At 38.9% G+C, this 12,401-nt stretch overlaps 2 protein-coding genes across 4 annotated transcripts; one reads left to right on the forward strand and one right to left on the reverse strand.

The window, feature by feature from the left end:
• Positions 1-445: 445 nt before the first annotated feature.
• Positions 446-7,542, reverse strand: LOC123515404 (eukaryotic translation initiation factor 2D-like). 2 transcript variants are annotated; one of them, XM_045273948.1, is made up of 13 exons: positions 7,449-7,542; positions 6,061-6,116; positions 4,602-4,740; positions 4,179-4,355; positions 3,660-3,912; positions 2,935-3,114; positions 2,422-2,606; positions 1,989-2,108; positions 1,657-1,784; positions 1,478-1,564; positions 1,168-1,381; positions 807-984; positions 446-610 (listed from the first exon to the last, which is right to left on the reverse strand). In XM_045273948.1, exons 2-13 carry the CDS (start codon positions 6,114-6,116, stop codon positions 546-548), a joined length of 1,782 nt encoding a protein of 593 aa, XP_045129883.1. In that variant the 5' UTR covers positions 7,449-7,542; the 3' UTR covers positions 446-545. The 2 variants fall into 2 exon arrangements, with proteins under 2 accessions (XP_045129883.1, XP_045129882.1); XM_045273947.1 differs by having other exon boundaries at positions 2,422-2,609.
• Positions 7,543-7,913: 371 nt separating this feature from the next.
• LOC123515407 (tetratricopeptide repeat protein 9C-like) lies at positions 7,914-11,937 on the forward strand. Of its 2 annotated transcripts, none has more exons than XM_045273951.1 (5): positions 7,914-8,187; positions 9,126-9,285; positions 9,983-10,125; positions 10,506-10,691; positions 11,008-11,937. In XM_045273951.1, exons 1-5 carry the CDS (start codon positions 8,175-8,177, stop codon positions 11,112-11,114), a joined length of 609 nt encoding a protein of 202 aa, XP_045129886.1. In that variant the 5' UTR covers positions 7,914-8,174; the 3' UTR covers positions 11,115-11,937. The 2 variants fall into 2 exon arrangements, with proteins under 2 accessions (XP_045129886.1, XP_045129887.1); XM_045273952.1 differs by having other exon boundaries at positions 7,918-8,072.
• The last annotated feature ends 464 nt before the right edge of the window (positions 11,938-12,401 follow it).

A 12,401-nucleotide genomic window follows, 5' to 3' on the forward strand; every position in this document is an offset into this window, starting at 1 on the left:
AATTCAGAGGCCGACCAGTGAATCAACTTAAGGCCTAGGTAACTCCTACCTGGTGCGTGTCATCGGGGTAATTCAGTGGTTTGTTAAATTCGGCCTTCAACATCGAGTCTTCAGCATTTCATTAAATTCACTAACATTTCTTAAATAACGGTAACAAAATTTTTAATACTTAATATTACTGTACTTTGCCATAATTGTCAAAATTTATGAACACGGGTAAATTTACCTCAGCTTTTTATTTTTCTCCCTCTTGTCTCTACTTGCATGGTATTGAGTCCCACACAAGTTGGAACAGTTAGTTTTTTAATCTTGTGTGGTAAAAATAAAGCACTCAGACTTTATAATGTGTGGTAAAGTAAAAAGCACTAAGACTTTCATTTATTATTGTTACACTTTAACCTCATTTACTTTGATGCAGGATCATAAAGAACAATGAAACAAATTAAATAATATATAATTTATTATATTGTAGTGGTAATGGTTAGCATGGAGGTCAGGACACTGTGAAGGGATGCTGCACTGCCATGGAGACTCCACCATCAGCCTCACTTCTTCCCCTTCCCAGCCAACTCAAGGCCACGGATGTATTTTTTTGGTAAGTGATAAGTTTCTGCAAATTAATGTATAAGAACTTAGTTAGAAATGGGTAGATAGATGTATGTACACAGAAGCACGCTTGATTGTTATCCTGCTTTGAAAGATTAAGTTCGCTTGACATAACAAGAACTGGAGCAACACCCATCACTTTTACAGCTCTAATCTTGCTTTCTTGTTTTAGGTACTACAATCCTCCAACCTTGCCTCACCTAACAGAAGTTTCCCAATAAAGGCCACTTGATTTCCCTGCACTAGGACTTGAGTGGTGCCCTGAGGCTTGTGCTCGGCAGGACCAACACTTGTGCTTGCTGCCACACCAACTTGTATTTGGTGGGCAAACTCAGCTTCTTCAATGCCATAGATGTGAACGTTGTATACCAGCGTCACCTGTGTGGAGGATGTTAAGTTGTAGGAGTGGCTAAGATACTTCAAGAGAGTCAGTCAGTCTCTCTCTCTCTCTCTCTCTCTCTCTCTCTCTCTCTCTCTCTCTCTCTCTCTCTCTCTCTCTCTCTCTCTCTCTCTCTCTCTCTCTCTCTCTCTCTCTCTCTCTCTCTCTCTCTCTGCGCGCACCTTCTTGTTACCACTTCGTTTGGCTACCGCCAGCTCGATGGGCTCCAGCTTGCCCTTTCTGATGATGGGTGCGCAGCCAACACGGGTGATCCTTGCAGCGGGAGCCATCTTGCCCAACATGCGGGAGAAGATTTCATCCCAGCGGAGGGTTTCCTTGTAGCCTTCCTTCCTGTTCACTACTGTCTCATGGAGCACAGGGTCAAGATTTACTACTCTGGAAGAAATTGGCAGAGTTTGTTTTGTAAGTTGTTATAGAAAAAAAAAAAAAATCCATCAGCCAACAGAAATAAACAATGGACATTTCACTTACTTCTGACCCTCCTTTTGCAGACCCTTTGTCTTGATATAATTTGTCACCAAAGTTCTCACTTCTCCAGACAGTAATACATCTCCTTTACTGAAAACATAGATATAATTTTGTTACATAGGGTCTTACAATTTTTCTCAATTACCATTCCTTCAAATTATCAACATCATTTTGTGACATACCTGCAGCCACACGCCCTGAAGAATGCCACAGTGTCTCCTGACACCTGGTACACTTCCTCTATAGTTGGAGGAACAAAGCCTGAGCCACTGTTGCTCTTGCCTGGGTCAGGTTTGGCAGTTGTCTCTTCCTGAAAATTACAACACTTATGAGTAAAATTCATATCCATGAACAGGAATGGCTGGGAGATTTAAAAGTACAAATGTTAACTATGATGATATGCTGCATTAACTATGATGATATGCTGCATACTTATATTTCCATAACAGTAAGTGTGGAATTTTCATAACTAACCCATGTCAAGTGTCAGACGGGGATGAGCCGCAACACTTACCAGGTCTACCACAAAAGCCTTGATGTCTTCATGAGCCCAATTGATTGCAGTGATGTTCTCGATGCCTTTAGGGAACTCCTTCACTTGAATGAGATTTTTCTTGGCCATGGCATTCAGAAACTGAAACATATTATTGGCTTCAATGAAAAGTGTCAATCAAGCCCTCATGTTTACTCTGAATATATTCAATCCAAGGAATACTAATCATAAACTGACCAAAACAACAACTAAATGAAAAGTATTGTGAATTATATTGCATTTCCACTTCCAATTAACAACATTTTGAAACGGAAGCAAGTATCTTTTTTTTTCTCTCTCTCTCTCAAGAAAATGAGATATTCTTCAAACAAACAACCTTTACAATAACTCCCAGACACCTGCAGCCCTAGTCCCTACGGCAGCTCCTCTTTACACTGCAGACCACACACTACACCTTGGACAGCTTCTTGTATGACGACTTCTTGATGTCCAGTGTTGCTCCATCTGGACATGCCGGCACCATGTGTAACCGGTAGAAGTTGCTGGTGAGAATGGGAATCTCTATCTTCTTGGCAGAAGTTTTCCATGCCTTGAGGAAGCAGTGCAGTAGGAGGTTGTCCATTGCCTCTGGACCTGTGGCTGCTGCAAGGGAAGGAGTGGTATACTCTTTTTGTTTTTGTTTTATGGATATTAATACACTACATCTCTCTATGTGGTGGAGAAGAGGACAAGTTTATCTTTTTTTCACTCTACTGAGCTGCACATTAATATCACAATATCAAAGTATTAAAGGTAAGCAAGTGTGCATAGGAATGCTCATGTACAGAAAGGAAGTGTGAGCAGGAGCAGCATGTTCTGCAAGGTGTATGATAAAGAACACATACAGGAAAATATGTTGTAGCAGTAGTATGGGTCATGTATATGCCAGTGTGTGTGGTGCGAGTAAGAGCACTGTGTCATGACTCACTTGGCATGTGTGAGTGTTCCTCCTCATGATGGTGGTCAGCTGACTCACCACTACCTTCTGTCACTTCATCACCCTCCAGCTCCAGTCTCTGTGTCTCATCCGTCAGCTGCTCCACCTCACCTTCCTTCTCCTTGTCCACATTGCTGTCACTGATCTCTTGGATATCCACATTAGCACTCTCTGAAAGTCATTACACAACTTGAAGATCACCTGCAAAATGGAATGACATATTCTTCATGTAATGTGGAGCAAATACAGCTATATTCTATTACACAATTCATGTATCTTGAGATTTTAGAACATAAAGCATGAATGAATCATTACTGATGAAGGATGCCTGGCATACAGGAGGATAAACTAATTTTATAAGATACTCTTAACAACAAGCATGGGAGAGGAAGGGTACTTGTGACATTTAAACCTTGTTTTTTATATCAAATATTTCTGCATATCATTGTTTTCCCTCAAAACGTAAAGTAACATCCATTAGCTCAGTGATAGGTTTAAGAAAATTATCCCATCAGTAAGAGATAAGACCCATTTATAAAATTAAACCATAGGCACAATCAACAAAAGTAACTTGTGTCATCTTCCACAGTGTTCAGCAATCTCAATCATGAGTGCTCTTACTTTCCAAAGCCAGATTTCTGACTACTGACAGGCAGATCAGAGGCTAGAGAAGGGAGTGCCAAGCACTAGCACCTGTGACAGCACCTGGTACTCACCTGAGGGGGAAACAAGGGTCTCAGCAACAATGTCAGGCACACCAAGGGAGGGCGGTGGAGTCTTGGTGCCCATCTCCCACAGTAGGTCCCTGTAGACATGCAGGACGCTGACACCCCGGCCCTGCCTCCCTGCCATGTACATGTCCATGGAGCTGAGGGCAGTGACTCCCACAGCCATTGGAGCCTTATTCTCTATGGTGTTGACTGCCACAGGAAAGCCCTTCTCAAATCTCCCGTAAGACTTTGGGCTCATCTGAAGTGGAAGCGAATGTTTTAATGAGTGTGCATATTTTCATCTCTCTGCATTTACCTACTTATATTTTCAACTATAGGTCATTTCAGTCCCACACTCTGTACAATATAAATCCCAGCAAAGGCCAGATCACCATATCAATGAACTACACAGACAAATAAAGCAATGAACCACACAAGATAGCAAAGCAACACACAAAATCAAAAACCCCTTCTAACCCCAATAAACAACCAAGGCAGCAGAACACCAGCACACCCAACACTTGCCTCTCCCTTGGTAACAATGCCCGGCAGCATGAGGTCTGCGCCGCCAGCCAGCACGCCAATGACAGGTGGGTGTGTGGTGAAGGTGTGGAGGAGATCTGGGTGTCGCCACAGCAAGTAGACTGTTGGGTACATCTTCTTCTCCTTCTCCAGTACAAAGAATAGAGGCTCCTTCTGTACCTGTTGAGAAGGATGAATGGTAGGTGTAAGGGTTTGTGCAAAAAAAGAGAGGACAATATAAGATTTACCTGTTAAGAGAACGATAGATGCCGAGTGGAAGGAATTGTGGTGGGGACAAATAGACAAAGAACAGACTCCTTTAATAAGAAGGATGGACAACAAATATAAGGGTATGTGAATTGGAAGAAAATTAAAAAGAGAGAGAGAGAGAGAGAGAGAGAGAGAGAGAGAGAGAGAGAGACACACCTGATAGACGAGGACAGACTCCCCCTTGTAGCAGTACATGCGGATGAGCACCACATCCTCCTTGTTGGGCACCAGGACAGTCAGGTCATCTGCCGTCAAGGAAGGGAATGCCTCCCCGAGCTCCACTCTCAGCTTTTTACTGAAAGACCAACACTGGAAATGTCACACACTTGAAGAGGTGAGTGAAGGTGCCAAAGGCAAGTATGTAATGAAGACCAGAATATGAAGCAAATAATTACTAGCTCAAAATAAGAAAATAAAAATACACACTCATCTAAAGCACTGGTTCTGGGGGTGCTGTGAGCTTATCAATAAAACCAGCTGTAATCTCTCAGAATACTTCCCTTCCTTAACAAATATTATGTTGATTTACCTTTACTTGACTAATGCTTCCATGCTAGACCCATCTCTGTGGCTTTACAGTCCATCCGCCCCAAGTCCTTTCGCCCCAGAAGTTGGGGCGAATCTACTTCATTGGTGGTTGATGCACCCCAACTGATGAATATTTAGCTGTTGCACCCCAACTCCTTTTTTCAAAGTTTGAAAACTTTTAGTCATCGTGATGAAAGAACTCGCAATTAAAAGAATAATAATATGAATTGGATGTAATAAGAATAGTTTCCATATATAAAAAAGGCTTTACAGTCCATAAGCCCCGGTGAAGACAAATTAAGTTCTTGCGTCCCAAATCTTTTTTTCAAAGGAACTCAATAAAACATAAAAGAAGACAAAACAAGATGAAAAGATTAGAACGGCACAAAATAGGAACATTCGGCAAGTAGTTGCATTGGCGACAGACCTAACCTAACTTAATCTAACCTAACCTGAAAACGAGATACAGACACGGAGCATGACTTTTTTTTTCAGAAATGTTTGATTTTTTTTTTAAACAAAACAAAAATTAGAAAAATTACTCCCACAAAAGTTGCATATATGTACAAAGTTTCTATTGTGATTTTTTCAAACCAATTAACTGAAAAATAAAGTCTGTGAAAAAAAAAAAAAAAAAACGCACTGTTTGGTTCTCCGCAACCATTCACTCTAACTTGAAGAAATGTACAGAATAGCCTATTTTTACCCCCTCAAATAAAATATTATGTTTCAAAACAATTGGGTTTACCATAAGCGCATTATGAAAAAGGTTAGGTTCGATTAAAAACTTCCCTTAAATTATTCATTCAGCCATTAGTCCGAAGTATAGCACTTATGAGAGTTGGGGCGCACCAACTTCCTCACGAGTAGATGTGCCCCAACTTATGGGGCGAATGGACTTGGGGCGCATCGTCACTGGGGTGGATGGACCTGCCAGTTCTCTGTGTGCTGAGCACATAACAGAGCTGACAGTGTCTGGCATGGAGGCGTACATTCCTCTCTCTTTCTCTCAACCTCAACCTTCAAAAACTTGGTTCAACACAGCACACCACACATTCACTGAGGCTGTAAAATGTGTAATACTCACCGATCAGAACCCTTAAGCTGTGTTTGTGATTTAATCCTAAACGGCTTGACAAACATCTGGAAAGGAAAATCAAGTGTTAGGTATTCAGTTTGTTGCCTCCTTCACAGCATCTTTCCTCAAGGTTATTTACCATCATTAATACCACACAAGACTTATTCCAGGTTTTGTAAGTTGTAGGCAAAACAAATAAGTTACATCGGTGTTCAGCATGTAGAAGAGAACCCCAGACCTTCCAAAAATCTGAACATCTATCGAACCAGACAAGCCACTGTTTGCTGCTATATATCCACAAGTCAAATGTAGCATGTGAAATCAAATAATTTCATATTTTCTTTATATAAAATTTATTTGATTCAAGATGAATTTTGAAAAATGTAAAAGTTGGTCAACTTGCAGTTTCATTCAACCATGGAATCTCTGATGTGACTCATGTTTTTTTTTCTGGTGAGAAATATAATAAATTGATTGTTGATTATATATATATATATATATATATATATATATATATATATATATATATATATATATATATATATATATGCCATCAATCAATTTGCTACATTTCACACCAGACAAACATCAGCCACATCAGATTCCATGACTGGGTGAAACTGCAAATTGGCCAAAAGGTTTATCTTGTATATCTTTATATTATAAGCACAAATGTTTTTATTTGACAATGAAAGCTGACAATAACTTGCCTCTATTTGACGATGCAGGTAAAGAATGGCGACAGTAGGGGGAATTGATGGAAAATGTGCTATGATACTGTACCATACTTAACGTTTGTGATTTTTTTTTGTGTGTGGGGTCAGCTATTTACTGACTCATATTGATGCTTTTGAAAATCAACACATTGTGCTAGAAACAGTTAGGTTAGCTTAGACTCAGTTCTATTTCACTTAGACAGGATAACCAAAATAGACCACATTTCGCATTTACTATAAAGTCTAACGTGACAAACAACCACACTTGGTGAAAGGAAAAACCTCTTGCATATTTCAACCTTACCATTCATTCATTTAACAAGTTACGGAGAATGACACACTGCATAATGTTGTGCAACCTTAATTTGATACATGTATGCATTAACCTCGGGAGGAGAGCCTTGTTATCTCCATATCAACCCTCACAAGGGCTACCTCAGCATCATGCCACAGGGGCAGAACACACCAGCACCACAAACAGCATAAGCATAAGCACCATAACTCGCCATACCGCGCCAATCTACACAATAATCTGCTACAAATTTAGAGAAACACACGCAGTTCTGAATTATTCCAAGACATCATCAAGCCGCCTTCTCTTCCCTCAGCTCGCCAGGTGTACCCTCGCCGCTCCCCGGGCACTGAAATATGTATTTTAAGGCTTCAAATTGTCATATTTACCTCGAGTGTTCCAGCTGCGTCCTCCCTCACCACTCCCCAGCACTCAAATGATGATGGTGATGATGGTGATGGTGAAGGAGGAGTGTTAGCTTTTAAACGGGGCTTTTGTCACTTATGTATTCCTTCTCTGCTTTTTCATTTAGAAGAAAGTGTAATATCTTAGTTTGCCTTCCCTCTTCTTTTATCTTCTTACCAAAATATATCCATTGTCTTCTTTGGTGGTGATAGTTATGATAATGGTGGTGAATTTTATTATAATGTTAATAGGTGACAGAATTGTTCCCTGCCGCCAGATTTTATTTAGTACCTAGCTCCTTTATTTCTCTCTTAATAAAGTAAATTTATCCATTGTTTTCTTTGATGATGACAGTAGTTAAGGAGATAAGGTAGGTAGGTAGGTGATGACAATGTTGGTGAATTTTATTGTAATGTTAACAGATGACAAGATTGTTCCCTGCCGCCAAACGTCTATATACTAACTCTTTTATTTCCTCAGCTTCTTGTGTTTGGAAAGTCATTGAACAAGCCCTACAGTGTCCTGCGGGAAGGTTTGCGCAGTGTTGGGCACCCCGCGCCGGAATGTCACTGCGCAGAGATTGGACTCGACAAAAACAAGTGATTAAGGTGAGATGACATTACTACCTACTTTGTTATTCACGCGGCAGGCAGGAATGCATGCATGGCTTGTAGATAAACATGAAGAGGATGACACAGCGTTCGTAAATAATGAACTATAAAGGTCTGTCGAAAAGTCAATTTAAAGGCACAACAAATATTTTCTTCCCCGCCCTAAAAGTAATAGTGGTAAATGTTTACAAGTCCTTCCTCTCTCTTATCACCAACTCTCTCCTAACAACAGCAAGCTTGGGACCTTGTGGGGAAGCCGGGTTTTCGGGTGGGGAAGGCAAAAAAAAGATCATTTTCGGCTTTTTCAAAAATAAGTATTGATATAAAGTAGCCCGTTAGACAAATTGCAGGTTAGCAGCGTTGCCAATGATTTGCTACATTCAGCGATAATTAACCAAACCGGCTGCAGTAAATTTGCATTTTCAACCAATATATCCTATCTTATATTTCTTTTCCCTTTGTCTAACATGCTTGGGGACTTCCTGGGAAACCTAACCTAACCTTGTTATTAATTTCCGATACGGTAAAATGGGGTTATAAATGCTCGTAGACCTAACCTAACTTTATTATTAATTTCTGATAGGGTAAAATGGGTGTTAGAAATGCTCATAGAAGTGTGATCTAGACCGTGAGAATGAGTATAGTTACATGTGTTGTATTGGTTGAAACTGCAATAATACCCCAGCTACTCTGTGGGACATCCTCAAGGGTTACTAACCAAATCTTAATCTAACCTAACCTAACCTAATTTTGTTAAAAATTTACAGAGGATCTTCCTTTGCCTGACCTAATCCTAAACCTAACCTAGCCTTAAACTAAATCAAACCTACCCTAACTCTGTTTCTGGCGAGATGTGTTGATTTTCTAAAGTATCAGTGAGTCAATATTTGCCTGCATCCCCCAAAAAAATTTCCTATCCATAAAGTACAATTAGAATACCATCACAATAAGTAGTCATGTCATGGGTCATTAACAAAGTTTAATAGTAAACATTACCCTCGCCTTTATATGTTTGTCATTTTATTGGCCTTGTGTCTCTCATCACCTTAGGGAGTAAAGCATCGAGAGAGCAAGTGATGGCAGCTGTGGAAAGCTGTGCGGTGGAGGCGGTAGTGAAAGAGAAGCTGAGCCAGGCAAGGGAGTTCAAGGAGAAAGGTAATGAGCACTTCAAGCAGCAGCAAATCAAGAAGGCCATAAAGAGTTATCATAGGTAAATGTTGAAAGGTACAACACCACTCTATTTTTGTTTCAGTGCATTGTTTTAAAGTGTTTTTTTACATACTGTCATGACTCAAAAAATGGATAACAGAATTGCAAATTTTACTTATTGATATACACATGTAATCAGGAAAGGTAGGCAGTTTTCATTATTTGTATATCTTGCTCTGCTATATTGGATGGTAAAAATAACATCTAGTCACTACTGTGACTAAGTTTCATGGTTTTTATTATGAAATACACACTTAAGGTGGTTAGCTAGAGCTGTTATGTATTTCATTTCAGCATTATTATCAAGGTTTTGAAAATAGGTTTCATGTCATGGCTATCTTCCTCTCCACTCCAACTTCCATTTTGCAGATTAAATACTCCCACAAATACATAAAATAGAATAGATTCCATGTATATCAGTCTTATGTGTAAGTGATGCACATTAAAGTGAAATCATGTGCAAATTGTTGATTTAATCTTGCATTTGTATAAAATATGACCATCATTCCTTGTGATTTTGGAAGTGTAAGGTAAACTCATATTGATGTTTCAGACCAAATTAATATAATGTCTAATTTAACAATATAGTAAGTTTCTAGGAACTTAAAAAAATAAAAAGAGAGAGAGGCCTCAATGGTAGGCTAGTGCACCACCAGTAGGTAGCTATTCTGAGCAGATGCCATTGCCTTGTGTTTCAGTGGACTGCTGTACATTAAGGGGATCAACCAGGACCTCAACCCTAACAAACTGCTTGGCCCAGATGATCCACCTCCAACTATCTCCAAGGAAACAAAGGCTGCATTGGAGGTGGTATCTGCTGACTTGCACAATAACATAGCAGGTATGTGTTATGTACCAGTTCGTGTGGATACAGATTGATGTTGATGTGTTGATGTAGGCCTTTCAACTTAGTGGAGCTTGAGTGGCATGCAACAAATCCATTACTCCCAGGCCATCTTAAAAAGGAAAAAGAAAAGAAAGCAAGAACACCTCATTGTAACACCCCTGTTTTATCATGAGGATCTTAAACTGTCAGTTGTAGTACAAGTAAAAAAAAAGATTTGGTATTCATGGTGAGAGTTTACTCACACCAGAGCAGGAATGATTCCACGATCTACAGTGGGTGACAGTGCACCAGTTGCAGCACTGCATAAAGTTAATTTATCTATATTTCATCACCTGCATAAGTAAAAGAAATAACAATAATGTCTTCCTCCATAGCCTGTCTGCTGAAGCAGGAACCAGTGAGATATGAAAGGGTTGTTGAGTGCTGCCAGGAGGTGACAACACTGCAGCCAAGCAATGTGAAGGGTTGGTACCGCCTTGGCCTGGCCTATCACAACCTGCGGGACTTTGATGCTGCCAAGGCTGCACTGAAGGAGGCAAACCAGATAGCAGAGGGTCAAGGTGAGCACCTGATTTTTTCTTTGTTGACAGGGAAGTTTTCTTTGAGTAAAAGGATATGATTGATATAGAATTGAGTATCATTCCATGTTGTCTGGAGATTTAAAAAGGAATAACAGCCAATCCATTGACAGTTGGGAAATTGAAAACTAATTTATAGAAATCCTGAATCTAGAGCAATAACATGGGATACATTTCTAAACATTCTAATTTATTACCACTTCATTGTTTGTAAAACTATTCATTAATTGATACAATAGCTTATCTCAAATTCTGTTTGACTGAAGATGGAATTCATGAGGGTGCTTTGTACTTACAGACATGGCTGTGAGGAAATTGATGGTGGCAGTGGACCAGGAACTCAAGAAGGAGAATAAAAAGTTTAATGATATGTTCAAGAACAGCCTACTAGCAAAGAAAACGTGATACTTCCTTGATGTAGTTGTTGTATGGAAGCCTCTCCTTGTCTTATTTTTGTGGTGTTGGGTCTTTTCCTTCATTTCTTTAGTTCACACTGATGGGAAGCAGTGCCCAACATCAGCTGACCTTGGCACGGATCACAAACTGACTGAGTAGTGAGTTGAAGCTTGCAATTATGATCACCAGTGTTCAGTTGTGTGCAGTTTTGATCATTGATGTATCATTAACATCACCATTGTTAGTGTGAATTGCATTGCATCAGTATTAAAATTTACCCATTCTTATGTCATGAGAAAAGGAGTTGGCAGTGGACTGGAGAATATTCATTGTAATGTCTGGATTGTGGCTTCATGATTGCAGTTAAAACAAATGTAAATTAATTTGTTACAGTTTAATAACTTTATGCTGAATGTTTATGGGGTGAGGCAGTTGCTGTTTTTGTGTGTGTGTGTGTGTGTGGGTGTGAGTGTGGGTGTGGGTGTGAGTGTGGGTGTGGGTGTGGGTGTGTGTGTGAGAGGGCGGTGATTAGGTGTGTCTTGCAGTCTTAGCTTTCAGCTTGACTGGGGCACAAATGTAAAAATGAAATAAACTATTTTTTTGGTAATTATTTGACAGGATATATACATACATGTAAATGTATTAATACTTCTTTGCCAAGAATGGCCTTATGTATTAATTTCTTAAAATCCATACAAACCACTATAATGATTTACTTTATAAATTTATCATACAAACTACTATAATAATTTATAAATTTATCAAAGAAATTACAGCATGTCTACTTAAATAGAACTGTACAAAATTATTGAATAAATCAAAGCATGCTCGAGAATTTATATTATTTTTACAACTTCATTGAGAATATTCAATATATTTTTAATAAAGCTAGAAATCATTTTGCTGCAGTGAAGAGTGAAAATAGATATCAATAATGGACAAAACATGCTGCAAGTCTGTAACATACAATTTTCATTCACTGAACCTGCCACTTTGTATTGCTAAAAAAAAAAGAGAAAACAAAATTATATTCCTTAAAATATAAATCTCAGTTTGCCCAAGGAAGGCCAAAAGCAAATAGTTGTGGTTATGACCTGTGATGTAATGCAAACAATGTGCAGTGAGTCTGTATTGGTGACATCAACTATTTATGAATGGGCTGCTAAAGCATAGTTGTAATATATTATAACCTGATATAATTTGTATGTGTGTTTTGTATATCATATATATATATATATATATATATATATATATATATATATATATATATATATATATATATATATATATATATAT

The sequence above is a fragment of the Portunus trituberculatus genome, chromosome 39, assembly GCF_017591435.1.
Source record: "Portunus trituberculatus isolate SZX2019 chromosome 39, ASM1759143v1, whole genome shotgun sequence".
NCBI classification, from domain to species: Eukaryota; Metazoa; Arthropoda; class Malacostraca; order Decapoda; family Portunidae; genus Portunus; species Portunus trituberculatus.